Source organism: Haliaeetus albicilla, chromosome 7, assembly GCF_947461875.1.
Source record: "Haliaeetus albicilla chromosome 7, bHalAlb1.1, whole genome shotgun sequence".
NCBI classification, from domain to species: Eukaryota; Metazoa; Chordata; class Aves; order Accipitriformes; family Accipitridae; genus Haliaeetus; species Haliaeetus albicilla.
The window spans coordinates 1,785,433-1,806,612 of NC_091489.1; the positions used below are offsets into that span (position 1 = coordinate 1,785,433).

Below are 21,180 nucleotides of genomic sequence, written 5' to 3' on the forward strand. Positions count from 1 at the left end.
CAAAGGGCACGTGGAAGACAAGGAGCTGCAAACAGTGGAAGGCTTTTAATTCTGACAGGTGCCGGCCAGAGGCGTCACCCCTCACAGGCGTGGGGGGCCGGTGTGGGGGGCCGAAAGCCCAGGGGGGCCTGGTGTGGGTGCTCCCCCCTCCCCACAGCGCTGCCGGCATCTGCCCCCGCGTGCGGGCGGCTTTGCGCTGTTTCCATTTATAGCGCAGAACACAGCACCGGCGCTCACAGGTAGAAAGAAGGCGCAGTCGCCCCCGCACCCCCCCCCTCCCACCCCCTGCACCCCCCGAAAAGGATAAAAGTCTCCACTTAAGGCAAATCACATTCTGCCTCCACCCGGAGCTGCAGGTTGCGGGGGGGGGGGTGAGCTCAGCCAAGCCCCAGGGGGAAACTTGGGGAGCCCGAAGCACCAGGGAACAGCCCCGGAGGGGTCCCCTGCACGGACGCCCCATCCCCTCCTGCAGATAGCCAGGTGGGGGGCACAGCCCCCGGGGGGAACAACGGCCGTGAGCTGGGCACAAGCTGCGCCTTTGCCCCCACATGCAGAGGGGCAGAGCCCGGCACGGGGCTTCGGCTGGACAGACGGTGAAGGGACGGACCCGTGTCCTCACCGTAACGTGGCCTTCTCCTCTGGCCCCTCTTTCTCATCAAACTGGGGCAGAAGTACAGGAGTCTGGGGGTCACAGATGAGCCCCCAACCCCTGTGTGAGGGGACGGGGGGAGGTCAGACCCAGAGGAGGGCAGGGCAGGGGTTTGGCACACAAAAGTCAGTGGTTTCAGGGCCCTGGTTAAGGGGAACCGTGATGGCAGAAGGAGCTGAGCAAGCCCCAGCCTCATCTCAGCGCTGTTAGTATGGGGCATCCTCCCTGGGGGGGGTCATGGTGAGGGCCTGGGGGCCACAGGGTCCTCTCCCAGCTGTCCCCCGGCTGCAGAGGAGAGAGGGCAGAGGAATGTCTGGCGAGGGCAGGTCCCCGCTGCTCACGGCTTGCCGGAAAGCTCGCTGACCCGCTGGCGGAGGTGGAAGGCGAACTCAAACATGGTGGCTGCCAGGCTCTGGTGGATCAGGTAACGGGGCAGGCGACCCTGCGGGGAAAGCAGACGAGCATGGAGCCATGAGTCAAGGCAGCACGGAGGAGACATCGCTGGGTTCAGGGCTCAGGGCTGCCCCCCATCCCGACCCAGCGGTGTCAGCCAGGGTTGAGGGATGCACGAGCACCGCAGCGGGGAGCTGCCGCTTTCAAGGAGCTTGCTCCGGGGGAGGAACTGAAACACGTTTTGATTTCTCTAAAAAGCCCTGCACGACTCAACCCCAACCGCCTCGGCCTGTGTTCTATTATGTGAGATGCATAAAAAAAAAATAATCTTTGCTTCTGCGGGGGAAGGGAGCTGAGGCAGGGCTGGGAGCAGCGCCGGGGGCTTGCGCGGGGTCCCAGGGCAGAGAAGGGGTCCGAGGTGAGGGCAGCTCAGGCAGGGATGGCTTGCCAACTGTCCTGGGGGGGTTAGGTAGGCACAGGAGGTCCCCCCGACTTGGACTGGGGTGTTTCAGGAGGCAGAGACTTTTCCCTGGAGCAGATTTTCACTGCGACATGGGGGCAGGAGATTGTGAGACTGTTGGTCCAGGGGCCATTTCAGACACCTCCCTGAAACGAGCTCCGGGGTGAAGCTCCATCACAGACAAACACACACACGTGTGTAATTCTCACCCTTCGTCACAGGAAGGGATGAGCCATGTACTATAAATACTTCTTCAGGGCCAAAGGAAATAACAAGGCAGCACAGAAGAGGGGTCTGGGCACTAGCAGAGCCCTTCAGGAAGATGGTGGAAGCAGTTGACAGGCGGGTTATTAATAGCTCGGCCGCTACGGCATTTCTTCCAGCAGCGGAGGCAGGCAGTGGGCGAGCGCTCTCCGGCCCGGGAAGCACAAGGAACATCTTTCCTTTCTGAGCCCCATCTTGCACAACCAAGTGGGTTCGTTATCCCTCCCAACACGCTCATTACAGAGGGGCGGAAGAGGCATCGGAGCCAGATCCATGAAGGAAAACATCTCCAGCGCAAAGGGGCACGAAGCCATGCTCTGCTCTGCCCCTGCTTTTGCTGCCCAGGCAAGCGCTTCTGCATATCCTTTCCAAAGCATTTCAGAAGGCAGGCAGGAGCTGATCTACTTTGTGGGGAGGGAGGGACGTGGGAGGGGAGGGGGCCGCGCAGCTTTGCAGCAGAGGGCTGATGAATGGAGTCTTTGTGCTCGCTGCTGCAGCGCCGTTACCACGTCAACCTTCAGCGGAGGAAGAAAACGGGCCAGCTCCGCTCCCCCCATCCGCCCGACCCTGGCTCCCTTCGTGCGCTGCCTTTTGTCTGGGCCACCAGCAAGGACTCGACACGCAGCTCTGTAAATAGCTCCAGATCTGGGTCATCTCATATGGCCAAAGCACCTTTCCCCAGGTGCGGACACAGTCCCACGCACTCCAGGGGTGGCCGTGCTTGTACCAGGGTGTCTGGGAGCAGGGCACGCAGGGGCGAGTGGATCGCCCCTTCAGCGGGTTCCTGGGAACAGCCAGCAGCCAGACAACACTTCACACGCCCCACTATTTTCAGTTCTCAAAGAGGATAAAAATCTCCTCTCCCCCAGTCCTGCACACAGAGATGTGAAACTCCTAAGCAAGATCTCTGCCAGGTAAGGAAAAGCTTCCCCATCTCGCACTGGGGCAACTTCAGGGGGAATGAGGTTGATTTTCAGGCAGTGTTTAACCTCCACCTGCAAAACTCAAGTCCCTTTAGGGCAGCCTTTGATAATGAGCCGCTTCCAGAAGCAGCCAGCGGGACTGCAGCCGCTGGAGCAGAGAGCAGGTCCTCAGCACGCAGCCTGCGCTACGCAGGGGATTCCGGAGCCTGCTGGTGAGCCCTGCTGGGGACAGGATACGGCCACAGCGTTTGTGCATCAGTAAAGAACTGACTTTACCTTCAGGTCCGTGTTGAGAATCCAGATGAACGTGCAGACCCTGGGGTTGCTGGGACATTTCAGTACGATGAATCCTCCGGGCCCGTTCTCACCCCTGTGGGGAACCAAGAGCACACAGTCAGAGCCAGGGCCGGATGAAAAGCCATTCGCTAACGCTCTGGGGTGCACCGCACCGATCCTGCACTAGCTCCTGCAGCAGCAGCCACCCCCTCCGCCTGGCAGCGAGGACTAGAGCCCAGCGGGGTAAGAGCAGATGCGCAGAGTGCCCGGGAAGGTATCTGCTTTGGCTGCAAGGCACACGAGCAAGCACGGCAAGGCAGGTTTCCCACAGGTGCCTTGGCAGCGGTGGTGCCAGGGCTGCCGCAGGGCTGCCGGCTGAGAAGCAGTCTCTGCCTCTGGACCGTGCCAGCCCAGCCGACACCGGCTCTTCACCGCGGGGAGGTTTCCGAGGCACAACCCTGTGGAAATGGGTGCAAACAAGAGGTCCCAGAAAAGCCAAGCGGCCAGGGAAACCCTGCGCAGTCAGGACAGGCTTGGCACGGGGAGCCTTGTCACCACAGCCCCCAGATCCTTCTTCGCACCATCTGATCCGTCTCAGAGACGAGAGCTGTGCTCACACACAGAGTCCAAATACAGATTTCCCTTCCCTGTTCAGGAACACACTATTTTTGCTGCATACATTTGTAAAAAGATTTTTCTAGGCCCTGAAGTCCCCAGCTCTTAAATAGACTGAGGCAGCTATAACGGCTCTGAGTTAAAATGTCAATTACTGTAACCAGATTATTAGGAAAAACAAAGTCAGTGCGCGAAGTGGCACAGCTGGGCCCCAGGCACTGGAGCAGACAGTAACAAGGAGTCCTTGTTTGATGAGACTAACCCCGCCGAGATCTATCACCAGCCAGGCGAAGCTGTCCCTTCGGAAGGGGAGAGGCCAAAGACCTGCCGACACTTTGGGAGCCAGTCCATCCTGACACAGCTTTTTTCACCCACGGGGCCATCTCTCAATGTCCACAGCCTTTAAAGTCAGTAAGTGACTGGCTTACAAGAAGCAAAAGGCATCCGAGAGGCTCAAAGCGAGCCACAGTCAGCTGTTTACTGCCCCTCAGAAATGGCAGCTGGCCCTGTTTGGGAATTAACTGTTACATAAACAGGATGCAGACTGGGTTGGGGTTTGTGCTGTTACTGGTCAGCACCTCCACTCCCCTGAGCTGGGAAACACCCGAGCAACACTGAACAGCACAGAGAGTTTCTTTAACAAAGGAAGAAGAACAAGGGAAGCAAGGTTTAGTTCCACAAATAGATTAGCTTCCTGCAAATGCTGCCAGAAAGACAGCAGGGTTTTCATTTAAGTGGCTCTTTGCCCTAAGCTTAAGCAAAGCGTGTGTGTCAGATACCAGCTAAAAAAACAGAACCTGCCTCTTACCTGACATACTTGGAGAGCGGAGGCTTCAGGCTATGCGTGGTCGACATCCCTGAGGAAATGTACCTGTCTCTTCTTCTCTCGATCCGGCGCACATTCACAAAATCCCTAAGCAAAAAAAGGGCGCTGACTGCTTTAAAATGTGCATGGGACTTTGAAGGAGCAGATCCTGCTCTCCGGACTGCTGGGAAAGGCTGTGGCAGAGGTATGTCAACATACAGACAAAGCACAGCACAGCACTTATCAGGGAGACCGGCTGACTGACTGAGACAGCTTTTGAGCTCCAAGACTCCTGCCAGAAAGGTCTGGAGGAGACTTCAGGGGCTTCTTGCCTTTGGGAGCATTACCCGCACAGCCAGCCAGCCTTGCCTCGTTGACACTGGGAGCTCCCAGCCAGTGAAGAGGTGCAGAGCTGGGGCAGAATGCTCTCACTACAGTCCGATGCTTCTCTCCGCATTTTAGGAGGGTGTTTAGGGGCTCAGTACAAAACAGACAGTGGAATAAACTGACCTTGGGGAAACAACACCGCCTGCAGCCCCAGCTGCCACGTCGTACGAGACGATCGTGTTGTCTTCAACCCGCTGCAAGATCTGGGGGAGGGAAAGAAGAGACATTTCTTCAGACTGTGCCTGCAGGTCCACATGCGCCAACAGCTGGGCGATACGGACCTTCCCCTAAAACAGCACCAGGATTCAAAGCAACCAGAGCGTCTTTAGCAGCTGATCCGAGGCTGCGGGGGACAAGCTCTTTGGCAGTGTGTGCACAGGTTTGTCTCCTGCTCTGGGACCGGTCCCTCTGCTTTTCCAGGGGGACACAGGCGTTGCCTCCAGATCCCTGCCACACCAACAGCACAAAACGCCCAAACCCTACCAAGCAAAAGCAGGCTTGGCTCAGCTGCTGGCCCATCTCCCTGCCCACCTCATGGGCTTTTGGATGGGCACATGCATGCAGCTGGCTACCGCAGAGCATTCGGATCGTATGGATGAGCAGTGGAGATTTAACGCCTCAGTGACTCGGATCCAGCTAAGCTCCAGTAGGGCCTGGGCACTGCCGACAGCCGGTGTTGGACTGGGAAGCTCCAACTCTCCGCTCCAAGGAGCTCCTGTGATTAAGCCATCTTTGTCCGGCACGCTTACCTGGCAAGCTGCCACTGTTCTGTTCCACAGGATCATCTTCTCGGGCTGGAGAATAACCTCCTGGTAAACTGTTTCAGCAGAGCACTGCAGGAAAGCCTGAGGACAGAGCCAGAGCAGTTAGCCAGTCCCCTGCTCCACCTTGGTAAGATTATTTTTAAGAAACACAGGGCAGATCACAAAGAACAAGTGGGATAATACAGGAGGGGAGTGGCGAGGCAGGCTTGGCTCAAGCGCACGCAAAGCCAAGGCTGTCACCCCTCTGCCACAGTGCTCTCATTCCCAGGGGCCTGAAGGGCACACGCAGAGTTGGAGAGGACAGACCAGACCTCAGGTTTCGGCAGTCCCTGAACTGCTGCCTGCCGAGGTCTGTGCTGGTGTAAGAGAGAGCAAGTGTCTGTCTGTAACACGGCAAGACAGACGGACCTTGGGGCTGACTCAGGCTGGCTCCTCTCCCACCCTCACCCCACTTTATCAGCAGTTCTGCTGTGCGCGCGATTGCTTTGGGAAGTTGCTGAAAAGCTATTCTGAGCTCCGGCAAAGGCAACATTCGTTTCTCCACATCCCCGTGGGACAGGGGATCTTTGGAGGCAAATGGTTAATGCAGTAAAGTGGGACCATCCAGCTTTTTCTCGCAAATACAGAGCTGCTCCATTGGCAGCTCCTGCCAGCGAGGCAACATATGCACTGGAACAAAGAAAAGCCACCGCAGCACCAATGCTTCATTAAAGCGTGGTTTACAGCCAAGCCACTCCAGCGAGAGGGCACAGAGCAAGGCACTTCCGAGCAGCTCTTCTCAATGCCAGGCAGCAGCAGACGCACACTCAGCCCTGGTCTTGCTGGCAATTAGTTCCAATTAGCCTCCTTGGTCAGATTAGTCCTAGATGCTGGGGTTGGAAGCGAGTCTTGCAGTCACCTGCTCCCACTTCTACCAGCAGAGACTGGGGCCCAGCATATTTGCTGGGGAGTTTGTCTGCCAGCCAAGGGGCTTTCCTGGAGAGATTCCCTAGAGCGTGCAGTGCAGTTCATCTGTCTCAAGCAAAGAGTGTGCTTTGCAGCCTGACCTGTCCTGCCAGGGCCAGAAGAGACCATGAAAGCTGAGCCATGGCTCCGAGCAGAGCAGTTGCTCTTCGCCTGTACCACACAGGCTAAGGAAGCGATCCAGTAAGGTTCTTACCTTTAAAATAAAGGTCTTGCCATGGAAAGGTATTTCAAAAGTGTAAACAACATCACCAAAGTCCTGTGCAAGAAATAAGAAAGTCACATTTATGTTAGCAAAATAAATCACTTTATCTGGTTAAGGTCTGCAAACGCTGTGGCTGCAGGAGTCATCCTGCCCTGTGTGTCATTCTGAAGGACCCTCTCCAGCCCTCAACTGTCCCCCCAGAAAAGGCAGTGACCCCAGCATGGGAACTGCACTGAGCACGTTTCAGATGCACATGCACAAATTTCCATAAACAAAACAATATCCAGAGCGGCAGCAGTGATGAGACAGAAAAAGAATCTGCCCCATGCCAGCCTGCAAACTCCACGTCAAGGTCAAATTCTCTTTGTAGCAAGCTACCAACACCAGGGTAAGAGAAAGGGGTTAGTTTGCCAACACTGCTGTTGTTACCTACATCTGAGAAGAGACTCCCTGGAGGGGTTAGGGATGGACAGATGATAACCTTTCATCATTAGCCCTGTGTTAAACTCTGATTAGTCTATTTAAATCCATCCCCCTTTGGATAAAGAAAACAATCTGCCCAGCTAGTTTGGCATCAGACAATGGATCACTTGACAGGGGAATTTTAAACACCAGATGAGACTGCAGTTTGCAGGACTCTCACCCCAATCACGTTGCGAGCCCACAAGCAGAAAGCAAGGTTGGTTTTAGCGGGCAGAGACACTGCCCCTTTCTCTCTACCCTTCGTAGAGAGAAAAGGAGCTCTAGGTACCTAGAAAACTCTAACATAGCTCAGCGAATGAACCAGGGCGGCAAGAAAGAGGCAGGGCAGGGCCCACTTTGCTTTGTGCGCCTCCGTGCTGCCTGAAGCAAGAGGTGCGATTTGCAGACCCCTTCGGCAAAGCCACATCCCCGATTTATACTCCAGCACCCACAAGGTCCCTGTCCTGGGGAAGGTGTGACACAAACAGCTTTGGGGCATGAGGAGCAGTCTGTGCCCCACACTCCCCTGCTCCCACGTGGACCAAAGCTGGCCAGAAAGGCCAGAACTCAGCTTGGCTTGGTCTCCCCAGGGTGCTCAAAGGCACCTTGCTGTGGAGCAAGGGCATAAGCTGCAGCAACGGGGCCCTCCAGCACCGCTGCAGGGCCAGCATGCCTCCACTCCTCCCCACGCCAGTGGCTGTGGCTCCTCATCCCGACGCCTACCAAAGGTGAGCTGTCCGCCCCTGCCCGCCTGCTGTCTAGAGGGAGGAGTGATGGGCTCTCTCCTGTCAAACAGGAAGGCAATTAAACGTCTAATTAAATAAGAGGGGATTTTACATTTAACTGAACTGGAATAGATTCCTAATTCAATCAGGTAATTGTAACGCTTGTTAATTTTTCATGTCGCAAGGAGGTTTCAAAAGCCTCATTTGTCCTCCCGTTTTTGCTAAGCCATCCGTGCTTTCTGCCGGCAGTGCTGCCCGGCAGGTGGGGCGGGGGGACACTTGCATTGTTTTTCTCGAACTTCCAGTTCTCCTCCTGGGCGAGGATTTGGTCCACAACCTCCATTGCATCTTTGCCTTGTCGGACATACTCTTTCTCCTAGGAGAAAAGGGAGCATTTCATTAGCTGGGTTTGCAGAAAGCCTGAAGTGTGCATGCAAGGCTTGCTACCCCCCTCCCAGGGCTGGCAGAGGGAAAGGGGATATCTCCCATCACCACACTGCAGAAATCTCTTAATTTGGGTCACAGAGGCCTCATTTTGGAGCTCAAAGTCACACTCCCCGCCCTGGCTTGTATCCACACACCAGCTGCGTCTACCAGTGAGTCTCCCGCCTTAATGTAAGGGTTTCCAGCAGGCAAAGGGCTATGGGATGCGCAGAGCTTCCTTCTGTGGAGGTGCCAGAACTGGGGCTGAATGGCAGCAGAACCACTTGGAAAAGAGCACAAAACAGCCTGTGCCCAGCCAGGCTTCGGGGAGGTGAAGGACCGCCCTGCGAGCCACAGTTCAGTGGGGAGGATTGAGGCGATGCCCTTCTTGGTATGTGACCATATAATCAGGGATGGAAGAGGGAAGGGGAGAGAGGGACAGGCAGTAGACAGAGCCAGAATCACATCCCTGCAGGATGCTGCAGGGAAGACTGCACAGCCCTGGGGAAGTGGGTTAATGGTGGGTGTTACCCTGAGGACCCCCCCATCCCACAGCGGCCACGATGCCACCGGTCCCGGGGTACATGGGGAACAGCCTGGTGCCATGGGGCAGGCAGAGCTTCTCAGCCAAATGTCCCCAGAACAGGAGGCTGTGAAATGAGGGACAGCAGTCTCGTGCGCTCTACAGATACAGCACCCTGATGGGGCCACAGGATTGTCAGAGGCTCCCACAGCCCTGGATCAGCCTGAAGCCGACGGGCAGGGATAGCCAGCCTCAGGCCACACTGCCTCCGTTTACCTGAGCTGTCAATGCCTTCCTCCCTGCACCTTCCTCGTCCGACTCGTTGTCCGACCCTAGCAGGAGCAAGCACATGATGAACACCGAGTTGATGAAGACCCCACTTGCACAATCTCCCTCGGACAGACAGCATCCAATCCCCGTGCCCTATCCGATGGGAAGGGCTGTCAGTGGGGACGACCCCGACACAGCCCAGACCCTGCCTTCCCGAATGCCTCTGCGCCGCAGCTGGCTGGCAGGCATTGCTCTGTTCTCCGGAAGGCTGAGCACGAACCGGGTGTCAGCTACACTGAGACAACTGATCCGGCTGACGTCTCCTCACTCCTGAGCAGGGGAGGTCTCTGGAGCTGGCACAAGGCGGTGTCACAGGGCAGTGGCGTGCTGCCAGCTCTTATCCTTACCTGTTTGTGGCAACTCGCCCCCGTGCCCTCTTCCTGAGGGCAGCGCTTTTCAAGTACTTTAGCCGCAGCTAAGAGCATTTAAACCCAAGACCACAAAAAGCTCCAGTTTCCCACAGAGCTGAAGCCAGGTGCGCGGAGCTGAGTGCGACTCCTCTCTGCAGATGGCACGGAGACAGCATGGCCGTGCCTCCCCTGCCCAGGCACGGGCGCAGTGTGAGGAGAGAGGAGCCCGTTTTGCAGTGTCAGTTCTTGGAGGCCCTGCCACCCGCCACTGCCAAGGGCTGGGATAACGAGACAGAGCTCAGGGAGGAGGCGATCATGGAGGTGAGGAGACCCAGGAGGAATGCCGTGAGGGGAACAAGCTTGGGAAACAAGGCAGTCCGGCTGCCAGCGAGGTGATGGCAGAAGGGGAGGAGAGCACCTCTTACCTGCGAAGGACTCTGGCGGGGAGTAGAACTGCCCCTCGGAAAGGGCTCCAGGGTAGAGCAGGGGGCCGCGAGAGGCTGCAGCCTGGGCTGCCAGGTACCCTGCGAACCAAAGCACAAGGTTTTACCCACACGGCATCCAGCACTTCAACACCAAGGGGTCCTGGGGCCCCGAGCACATCCACTCCTACTCAAACACCCTCCCAGCCACTTTCTTCCAGATACGGCTGGTCTTTTCACACTGACACCAGCCAGCCCACAAGCTTTTCAGCTCCTATTGCCTCATCTTTTCTTTGAGACATTTTATCTGCATGGAGATCAATGGGCCCTTCTGCCTGTCAAATCCAAAGGCGATTAAGCATCTAATTAAATAAGAGCTTCCCCTGGAAGCAATTTGGAACCTGAGCCTAATCCAATAGAGGCATTAAACACTTGATCATTTTTCATCTTAAAGCCTCCTTGCAAGACCCAAACATCCTCTGGTGTTTTGCAGTCAGTCAGTGCATTTCTGATCGAGCCCCGCTTGACAAATACTCCTTCGTTTACGTGCCATTTCCCCATCCTCTTTTGTCAGTTAAGCCTGGGAGAGCAACAAACTCCTTTTGCTGCTTTAGGGGTGGGAAGCTGTGCCAGTCCAGGCTGAGCACCCTCTCCTTAGAAGGACTCGTGGAAGTTAAAGGTGTCTGGCACTTCAGGGTAGTTTGTAAAGCATTAGGTCAGACTCGATCTCCATTTAGTCTGACCTCAGCAACCAGATTTCACACACTGTAACTCAAGCCGCGCCCCTGTATTGTGTCTGTGACTGAAGCAATCCTCTCTGAAAGGTCTCCAGCCCAGATCTGAAGACAGATATCCAGAGACGGAGAGTCCAACAGTCCGCCTGGCATTTGTCCCATTGTTTCAAAACATTTTCTCCAATGTGGAGGTGAGCTCTGTTTCCAACACGTCTGGCTTCAGGATCCAGACATTGGGGAATTTGGCACATTTTTCTCCACTCAATTAAAAGATGCTTTTTATAATCTGGTATTTTCTTCCCCTGAAGGGACTTATATACCATAACAGAATTGAGTCAGGCACTTAGCGTCACAGCCAGCCTGGAGATCACTTCTCCATAAATGTCATATCTGTCAAGGTGCTGCCAAAGCAGCAGAAACCCCAGGCCTGGTAGCCTCATCTGCCAACTCCTACCAGAGAGGAGCAAAATACTCACATCGTTCCTCTTCTGCTTCCTGAGTTAGGACTTTAAAATCCAGGAACCAAGTCTCTAGCCAAGCAATGACAAACGAGACGATAGGAAGTAAATAGCCGAATGCCCCTTTGGTCAGAAGCTGCGCAGAAGAAAGCAGAAACCACAGGGAGTTTACACAAATGGGAAAACAGCAGCATCAGGTAATCATAAAGCAATCTTCCTGTGAGCCCAAGGAAACCAACCTCGGAGAGGATGACCTTCACAATCAGGAAGGCACTGGATACCAATGTAGTGACCTGAAAAACAAATTTACGTATCTCAGATCCCTGCAAACTCTAGGCAAAGAGAGAAAACTAAAAACAGGAAAGCAAAAATTGCCTTCTTACCGCTATGACCCACCAGTGGCGCAGCTTTACGATTGCATAGGCCAGCAGCAACACAAAAAACCGAAAGAAAGCCAAGACCTTTAAAAACAAAAAGCCATCAACACTAGTCACTGCCCTTGTTCCTCTGCCAGGTGCTGGGAGGACACAGATATGGGCCAGCTCCCGAGGACCTCGCCACCTAGACAGATGGGGTCAAGGCTGCAACAGGATGGGCTGCGACCTGCCCAATTTCACTGAGCCAGGTGAGGGGCAAGGCTGCAGGGAGACCTCATTCACCCCCGGCACACAGACCCTCCCTGCTCAGCCTTTGGCCGCACCACCCCCAGCTCCAAAGCTGTTTCCTCACCTGCAGCAGTCTGGGATACTCACAAATATATCAAAGAAAGAGGTCTTAAAATTGTACTCGATGATTTCATTCTCCAAGTTCTTCTGAATGCCATCCTTGGTCTGAAGAGGAGACAGGAAACCAGAAAGCTATTGAGTGCACTGATAAGAAACTAATGGTAGAAAGAAGCCGGCCAAGCGATGACCGGAGGTTACTGCCAGGTCAGGTTATGCATCAGGCATACAAATGCCTGCCGCACGCACGACACAGGCTCATCTGCCAACGCAGGACCACGGGAGGATACGACAGCACATTTCACCCTCGGTTTCACACCGAGGAGCGCGAGTCGGGTAGCCAGAGCTGGAGCAGCACGTGGGTACATTAAACACTTCTATGTGGGAGCTTTCTAACACCGAAAAGCAGCTCCTTTGGCTTGGCACATCCAGTGCCACCAGATCACAACTCTCACAGCCTAACGCCCTTGGTCAAACAACACCTCCCACTTGTGCCCACTCCTTCGACGCGTGGCTTCAGGTGACAGACTTCAGCTGTACAGGAGAAGATGCGGAAGAAATGAAAAACCACAAGAAACTGCTTCTCTAGCACCTTCACTAATGCGCTGAACAAAGCATCTCCCACAGCTGGACCACCAAAACATCTCCCCCATGAGGGATCTTGGGGGTCACTCAGCAACCTGGGGGAAATTTAAGCTGCTATCATCCTCGTTGTGCAAAGCACTGAGGGGTCCCCTCTCCTTTCCTCCAGGCCAGCTGGCTTCCCACGGCTCACAGCAGTGCTGAGCTGCCCTCCAGGAAATCTGACAGAGGAAGTCAACCGGCAGGTTCAAACATACTGGCAAAGGGGAAGAGGAAGGAAAGGAGGATGAGGGACATGCACAGACAGAGAGAGTCTGCAAGGAAATCCGAAAGAGGCAAAACCGCTTTCTGGGATATTGCACGGGAGCATGGAAAAAGCTCACAGAAGAGCTCTCTTGCCTCACCCTGAGACAATCTGTGCCTGACAGCCCTGGTACTTTTGACACCATAAATCCTGTTCTCAAGAGCCTGGAATCGCTGTTTATGAGGAAGCGGATGGCTCAGGTAACTGGAACAAATGCTTCACCTTTAGGCTATTGGTTTGAATGCAGCCCAGCTGGCCTGGAAGCTGGTATAGGCTGACAGCTGTTTGATGATCTGTGAGAAACAAGTTGGTGGATCTCAGGCCAGTTCTTGGCAGCCTGGTGTCCTGGCACCCTCTTGTCAGACAGTCCAAGGACAGAAGAGGCAGCCATCGGGAAGCGGTCCCTCTAGGTCAGGGCTGGTGCTTAATATTCAGGGAGAGGGGGGCAAAGCAGTTCTGCTCTATTGCTTTATCTGATCTGTGGCTACAGGACTTGTGCCAGCCAGCTTTGCTGAGCTGCCACGGAAAGCCTCTTCCCCACACCGTGACTCTGCTATGAGATGGTGCAGGAGGAACGAGACACAGGGAAGGCTTTGGATTATGATTTCTGGGAGGTGTTTTCAGTTTAAATACAAGCCACTCCTGTGAACAAGGAAGAAGAACCGTCTGAGGCAACTCTCTGTCTCCGAGAGCAGCAAGCTCACAGAATTACAGTTTGCAGGCAACAGACATTTAACGAGGGCCAATTTGCTCAGCTTATCTTGCAGCGAAGGAAACCGTTTGATAAAAAAAGCATTAGTCATGATATAAAATCGTTGCTCTTCATAACTAGGCAAATAAGCTGTCCTAATAGCTTTAAATATGCAGCATCTCGGCTCAGGGCCCAAATATCAGCAGTTAGTCACTCATTAATGGCTACCTGCAAGACCTACGCTCAGAATCACCCTGGTGACTGCGCTGGCAGATTATTTCCCTGGGGCTGGATATTTTGATTTGTAGACAGCACCTCTACAGAGAGCCCAAAGAACAGGGACAAGAGCAGGAAGCTGGGGTCCAAGCCGGGTGTGCAGGACACCATTGGCATTGCTGGAATGCTGGCCGAGAGATGCTTTTTCCTAGGCAGGGGGGAGCAGGGGTCTCTTCAGGCTCTTGACACGGCGCAGCCAGCTGCAGCAGGTAGGGTGAGGGAGCTGCTGGCCGAGACAATCTGTTAAGTGCAGACACCCAGGAGATAAACAGGGCAGAGATAAGAGCCGCTAAGTGAGTGCAGGATCCAGTGCTGATAAATAAAGGCCAGACACCAGCAGGGCTGCATGCAGAAGCGCTGGGGGTCTATCTGTTCATCTTGCCTCTCTGCTCAGCTTGTTCCACGGGAGGACATGTAGTACCTGAAACCCACTGCCACCACGGCTGAAACCAGTTGGGACCAGTTCAGGAAAAATAAAAACAAAATACAGCCCAGGGAATAACTTCAACCTGATGGGACTGAGGTAAATAAACTGGATTTCTGTGGTCATTGCAACAGTTGACACACTGAGCAAACGCAGCAGCCTGCACAGGTGTGACAGCCGCTTCTGAAAGGACCAAAACCCTCATGTTCCCCTTCGCTAGTCCCGTGTGTGGTGGAGCAGCATCTCTGGCTTTCAGAAGCTGAGATTAGTAGCAGTATGTTGGGACCAAAGCTCAAAGGCCCTTTTGTCTCTGCCCAACAGCTGGGTGGGTGAGAGGAGGGTCTGCACAGCCTACCCTGCTCCTCCAATGCTCTGAGAACAAGACACTGCAGCAAAGCTGGCAGCTGCTTGGCAAACACAGGAAGCAGCTTCACTTAAGGCAAGGGGAGCAGGAGAGAAATTTGGCCAACTGCTCAACCTGGCGATTCGACGGGCCCCAGATCTTGTTACACTACAACATGGAGCGCTACATGCGACGGTGTTAATGACCCTGGACAGCCACAACAGAGCCCAGTTGCAGGAAATGAGCTGGACTTTAGTTTACACTAACTGTGCAGCGGTTTCTCAGCCAGCATAAACCAGCAGAGTGCTGGGAAGAACAAACAAAGACTTGGCCCAAGACTTCTGAAACGGAGCAATTAATGCAGAGGGAACTGAACTGAAAAAGCACAACTTGAAAGGGCAAAGACTCCACGGATTTGCTTCCTCCAACTTACATTCAATTCGATTATCCACAACAAAGAGATGAAGAGCAGGTCGAAGGTGACGAAGAGGCAGAAGGTCCTCCTCACATCCGAGATGGCTTTCCTCTTCTCCAGAGAGAAGTAGCAATATGGGGAGAAGCCCTGACTCTGGGAGAACGAGGTGCTGATGGACGCTATGGCTGGGAGGCTTCGTTCCAGGTCGTGCTGCAGGTCTGTCGGTTTGCTCATCCTTGGCCCAAGTGACTTGGGTCCTACGTCAATCGGGGCAACATCTGCCAAGTCAGTGCATCACCTGTGGGGAGACACGAAGGGGACCCTCAGGTCTTGAGTGTCTGGATACCCCTTCTCCTCTCTCCTTCTAAAGGCAAATATTCCTATTACCACATCAGATCCTGGTTGTTTTATACAGTCCCAGAGGGAAAAGACTAATACTGGCTTTTGGGCTGTCAAGGAGCCTCCCTCCCTGAAGTGAAGACATCATGGGCTCACGCCAGGGGCTGCCCCATCTCACCCTGGCACCCCACGTTCATCAGCACAGGCAGAGACCTTCCTTCCCTCTTGCTCACTGAAAGGAAGAGGAATTGGCTGTGAAAGGCTCAGAGGTGCAGGGGGTCTGCAGAGTCACCAGCAAGTGTCACTGGGACCCAGAGGCAGCCACCCAGAACACACTCGCAGCACGGCGAGCCAAGCTGGCAGCTACAGCCAGCGGCCAGAGCGGCAGATGGCAAACCCCGCAGAGATGCCGCGGCAGCAGGAAAAGGGGCCTCAAGGTGTTTCCGTGGAGGCCCGTGATCCAAAAGGGAGCTGTCCCTGGGATCCCGGAGCCACCTCAAGCTACAGCAGCCTCCTCTGCAGGGACGGATGCAAAGCTCCCAGGGGCTCGACATTTTGCAAAAGGCAAACCACAAAGCCTCAGGCATCGGTGATCCCATCCTGCACGGCCAAGAGAGGAGCCTGCTCACTTCAGGAGTGGGACACCAGGTCTCATGCCTGACTCTGGCCAAGCGGAGCAGCAGGAAGGCAGCAGGGGAAAGCGCTGCTCTCTGTCCCAGCCGCAGCGGCTGGCAGTGCCGGGCACACAACCCCAGTGCGAGTGAGGTGTTGAGGTCTGAAGGCTGTTTTCACGCAGCCCATGCCAACCATTGTATTAAAATTTTTCCTCTCCGTCAGCAAGGCACAAGGAGGCCACTATGTTAATGGACCGCGCAACTAAGCACACGCTGGAGACAAACAAGGAAAGAGGATGCCAAAACAGGTCAGGCCAGGGATCTGTCAGTCCCCAGCCCTGCCACCTCCGAGTCACCCACAGCAAAGGCACAGCTACAAACTCCTCCTCTGCAAAATACTCCTGCTCAGGGACATTTTGCCTCCAAAAAAACAGATTCTTTGTGGCATTCACTACTGACCGAGCAGTTCTACATCCTCCAGGATCTGAGTGAGTTTTGTTTGTCTATAACAGATCACACCTGCAACAACCAAGAGGCTGCAGCCACGCAACATCCGAGGAAAAATGCTCCGAGACAGCGCCCAGACCTGCAGGAAGGGGCAATCCACAGGGCAGGCAAAGCCAGGGGTGCTGCTGAGCCCCACTGTAAGCTGGAGCAACTGCAAGAGCTGAGCACAGCCTGATTTTGGGCAATTTTAGGTCCCTGCGCCAGCAGCTTCTGTGTCCCAGCCCCCAGGGAGCACTGGGGCTGGAAAAGGAACAAAGCTGGACTCCTGTCAAGTCCCCGCTAGTCTCTCTCAGAGGCACTTCGGAAGGAGCTGGAAGACTTGTCACTTTGGATCAGCCGCAACGACCACGGCCCTTCGCTGCTCCGAGCGAGGGGCCCATCTCAAACTGAGAAAAGTTAAAGACATCTGTGAGCGCTAAATAATACATCACCTCATGCACGGGCTGCCTCCTCCTCTACGGCAGGGTGTCGCTGCCTCCTTCCCTCAAACACCACTTTGCACTTAGGCAGCCCCCCCTCCGCAACTTTCACAGCGCTTTAAAATCACCTTGAGAGATTTGCCGGCTCCACACCCCCCAACACCAAGGCAGCGTTGGGGCTACTCTGCGGTGCCAGGGACACAGCAGAGCATGGGGAGACAGCAGAGCATGGGGAGACAGCAGAGCATGGCAGCGGGTGTGAGCCCTCATGCAGCTCAGCCAGCCTAAACCTACCCGTGATTAAAACCCAGCCTTCCCGGTGAGGTTTAACACTGCTTCAGAAGCACACCCATCCCAAACCAACTGGCAATAACCAACTTCTGGGGAAGAACCAGCAAAAAGGGCTTTACCTTTGGAGCACCATGGGACAGAGCAGGGTTTGGCAGAAATATTTTAAGCCCAGATGAGACCCCCCCGACTGGGACTGCTCCCTCAGGCAGGAGAAAGCTCAGAGCAGAAAGAGCAGGGGCTGGATCTGAGCGTGTATAAGTGTGCCTTTTTCTGGGTGACAGATAAATTATTGAGCGCCCCGGTGTTGTATTATGCATTCAGACATCCTCCGCAGCCTGCACCGCACCGGCTGCCGAGCTGCGAGCCGCTTTCGGGGGCTCTTGAGCAGCGCAGCTCCGACAGCCGACACAACAGGCTGGGGAAGTGTGAGTGGCACACGCTGCCCGGAGGGACACCCTGGGTGACAGTAACACAGTCCGAAGGGGCACTCGCACTGAGGATCCAAAGGGCTCTCAAGACTCTGAGGAAAGATTTTGTTTCTTTTTGCTGGTGAAACCTCCTGTTTTGAGGATGAAGTGGGAGGTGGTGAGAGGGGCTGCAGGGATGAGAGGCGATGCCACCATCGGCAGCAAGCCCGTGAATCCCAGCGGGAAGCAAACGCAGAGGAGAGGTGGCCGGTGAAATCCTGAGACAACATCAAGCACTAATACCCAGCGAGCGCTGCCACAGACGTCCACGTGGCAAAACACCAGCAGCCCAGCCCAGCGCCAACAGGACACTGGGCACCAAAACGGACCCAGGACCTGTGCCAAGGCACGTCCTGTCCCTGTGAAAGGCCAGAGCAGCCCCTGCAAAGCTCCAGTGTCAGCCCCTCTCCAGTGTCACCCCCTCCCCAGCGTCACCCCCTTCCACTCTCAGCTTTTAGATTCAAATCACAAGCTTCTCATTAGCACGCGTTTGCATGTTAATGACATGTCTTACAGTAAGAAGCCTTTCCATCTTGTGACATTGCTTCTCCTTTCCTCCTGCGCCCCCGACTTCCTATTAATGTGTCTTCTCAGCTCACATGACGACTTCAACAGCTAATTCTCATGTCACCTCTTCTGAGAGTTACAGCCTTTGCACCAAACACTGTGCCAGGAGAGAAAACACCTGGAGAGCGAGAGGGACCAAGCCTTTTAGAAACACCAACTGCGGGTGTTTCACCAGACACTAACACACTTCTGAGCTTCCTAGCAGGAAGAGATGCCTTTAAGACAAAAAAGGTAAATATTAAATTAGACACTAAACCTCGCTCCAAAAAAACCCATGAAGTGATCCAACATCTTCAGCAAACCACTGGACAGGCTCCATCACATTTGCGGTCAGGTCCCCACAGGGCTGAGGCTGTTTGGTTTTCGAGCACCCCCACATGCTGCTGTGATCCCACAGCACGGGCACGGTGTGGAGCTCCGCAGTGAGCTGTCCTCGCTCCAATTTGTAGCTTTTCCTAAAGCACCTTCCAGGGTTAACCTGAGCCCGTGTCTATGTTCGGAAAGGTCACCCTGCCGGGCACGTTACATGCTGGCACCCACCAGCGCCGGTGCCACAAGTTACAGCGACCAGAGGCAGCAGACTGACAGGCAACGGCCATGGTAAAGCAGAATGACGAGGAGGATCAGGGCTGTGGCTTCGGTCTGTCCATGAACAGCTACTTGTCCAAAAGGCCAGGAGCTGCTGCTGCCCAAGTTCAGCATCCGAGTGTGCACAAAATGCGGGTGCAGAGACCCCCGGGGAGCTTGTCCCCTCCCCAGCATCGCGGGCAGGAACGGGGAAACTCAAAGGGCTGCGTGAACAATGCATTTCCCCAGAGCCACCGGCTGGTTTTGCTCACAATCCCTTTGCCCCGTCCTTCCCCTGGGAGCCCTGCCCTGGGGAGCCCAAAGAAGCAGGCTCCTGGCATGGCAGCCCCTCAGTACCCAGTGTGCCGAGGGCAGGAGCGGCTCAGCCGTGCGCTTGCCGGGTCATGGGGAGCAGGCAGTGCTCAGTCGTCGCTTCTCCGAGCCGCTCTCTTGCTCCTGCATGATGCGTCAGGGCCTGCAACCACCTCTGGAAGTGCCGTGGAACCACGCAGCGTCCCACGTTTCCCCCCAACCCTGCGTGTCAGCTCAGTTGAGCTGCTGCCCATCAAGGGCCGAGCCGGCCCCAGGGCCAGGTCCTGCATCTCCTCGCAGGCAAAGGCATCCCCACAGCTGGCCCAGGCCGGGTGCTACTTCCCCACAGCTGACCCCTCTCTACACCCACCTTGGAGCCACAGGCCCCCCCAACCCACACCCCGTGCATCTTCCTCGTTAGCACTTTGCACCATCACGCTCATTTTCAGAAGGCTTTGGTGACAGCGTGGTTGCCTGAAACCCCAGTTGGCACCAGCTGAGACTTGAGGACCAGCCCTTCTCCTGTCCCCGCCACCCCCCAGGGTGCCCTTGGTGGGTGCTGTCCCCCCACCCCGGCTCGAAAAGGCAGCAAGAGGCACAGCCTGCCTGAACATTCGGGAGGGCTCCTGTCCCCAGGACCCCGCTAGCAGCACCTGATGTCCCCCCATGCTGTGACCGAAACCCCAGCCACCTCTCGCCCCGGTCCCACACAGCCACCGTCAGCTTTCGTGACGCAGAGCAGGACGTTAAACGCTCAGGACAGCGCAGGTTTACAGCCAGAGAGAGGCTTCGCACTGCTGTTACCGCAGCAAGAGAAGGGTCTCTGAGGGCTGGCGGGGAACAGCGATGGCCACCAGCCTTGCAGCGCCGTGCTCCATGGACCCTTGTCCTTCCTCACGCCTCAGCTCTGTGCTCGGTCCCTTGTGGGAGGGGAATAAAGTTCGGGGTCTTTATGGAGACCCCGGACCCGAGGCGGTGAGGAGGTGTCCGTGATAATGGCACAAGCCAACCACTAGCATGAACCTCTAAACCCAGAGCTGCCTGGCAGCCCCCCTAAGCCATCAAGGGATGCGAACGATGCCGTTTTCTGAGCGTCAGGATCACCACAGGATATTCCAGATGGAGCCATTCAGTTCAACATTTGCCAAGGAACTGAAGGGAGAGCAGCGCTGGGACCCCCAACAGCCCCTCTGCCCCCCCCCCCCGGTGAGCCCCTCCACAGTCCCATCCTTGGGCAGGAGCCGGTTCCTCCTCCCCAGAGAAGCTGCAAGGTTTCCTGAGCCCACACTTGGAAAAGCACCCCAAGATCGGTGCCTGGAGAGGAGTGGCTTTATTACTGCCATTAGACAGGGGCAAAGATTTTAACTGCCCGTTATCTCCGCTGCTGTCAGCTCCTAGTCGCTGTTCGTTCTCCGTTCAGAGCTGTCACCTCGGCCTGGAGGTCCCCGCTCACCCCCGAACCCCCCCACCCCCCCGGTGCCCGGGCATGGAGCGGCTTTAAACGCCGGGGTGACAGTGGGGGTCTGCGTGAAGATGGCTTCGGGAAGATGCGACCGGGATCAGCCGCTGCTCCTGCCCCCGGGCCCGGGCGGGGAAGCCCTACAGCCTCGGGGAGGGCTGCCGGGGAGAGCCGGTGCCCCGGTTCCCGCCGGTGAATCCGGGGGCATCCCCCGCCCACCCGCGGCTTCCCTGGGGAAGATGCCCTCGGGGGAGCCCGCACCACGGGATAACCGGGACTCTCCGGGTCCAAAGCTTCCGGGGAGCTGGTAACGGGACCGAACCCCAGACTCCCGGTAAATACCCCCCAGGACTGAACGCAGAACCCCCCAGGGACAGCGTGTGTGTGTGGTCGTCGTCGTCCCCCCAACCCCGGCGGCCGCACTCCCGGGCCCGGGAACGGCACCAAGGCCCCGCCGGCCCTGTCTCCTCCGGGACCCCGCATCCCACCGGGGGCCGAGCAACCGGGGCCCGCCGCCCGCGCACAGCGCGGAACCGCCCGCCCCGGGGAGCGGGAATGGGTCACCCCCGAGGTCCCGGTCCCCGCCGTCCACTCCCCGCTCCCCGCGGTACCTGCCGCCGCCCGGTGCCGGTCCCCGCCGGAAGCAGACCCCGCCGCGAAACCGCTTCCGGCCCCGCGCGCAGCCCCGCCGCTACCTCTGACCCCGGAAATGAAACGCCAGAGCGAGGCTGCGCCAACGCGTCGGCGGGG

At 56.1% G+C, this 21,180-nt stretch overlaps 1 protein-coding gene across 2 annotated transcripts; it reads right to left on the reverse strand.

The window, feature by feature from the left end:
• Positions 1–26: 26 nt before the first annotated feature.
• Positions 27–21,146, reverse strand: STARD3 (StAR related lipid transfer domain containing 3). Of its 2 annotated transcripts, none has more exons than XM_069786392.1 (15): positions 21,042–21,146; positions 14,907–15,186; positions 11,884–11,961; positions 11,515–11,592; positions 11,371–11,424; positions 11,150–11,267; positions 9,943–10,041; positions 9,114–9,169; positions 8,175–8,267; positions 6,696–6,758; positions 5,522–5,617; positions 4,896–4,975; positions 4,389–4,493; positions 2,966–3,059; positions 27–1,091 (listed from the first exon to the last, which is right to left on the reverse strand). In XM_069786392.1, exons 2-15 carry the CDS (start codon positions 15,120–15,122, stop codon positions 987–989), a joined length of 1,335 nt encoding a protein of 444 aa, XP_069642493.1. In that variant the 5' UTR covers positions 15,123–15,186; positions 21,042–21,146; the 3' UTR covers positions 27–986. The 2 variants fall into 2 exon arrangements, with proteins under 2 accessions (XP_069642493.1, XP_069642494.1); XM_069786393.1 differs by lacking the exon at positions 21,042–21,146 and adding an exon at positions 18,040–18,167.
• Positions 21,147–21,180: the final 34 nt, after the last annotated feature.

What these genes read in the sequence shown, in the direction of transcription:
- STARD3 (XM_069786392.1), bottom strand. Translation starts at nt 15,122, where the DNA reads ATGAGCAAACCGACAGACCTGCAGCACGACCTGGAACGAAGCCTCCCA. An exon ending in GCAAGACCTTTATTTTAAAG is followed by an intron (nt 5,618 to 6,695) that starts GTAAGAACCTTA and finishes CTCTGTCCTCAG; the next exon opens with GCTTTCCTGCAGTGCTCTGC. An exon ending in GAACAGTGGCAGCTTGCCAG is followed by an intron (nt 4,976 to 5,521) that starts GTAAGCGTGCCG and finishes TCCCTCCCCCAG; the next exon opens with ATCTTGCAGCGGGTTGAAGA.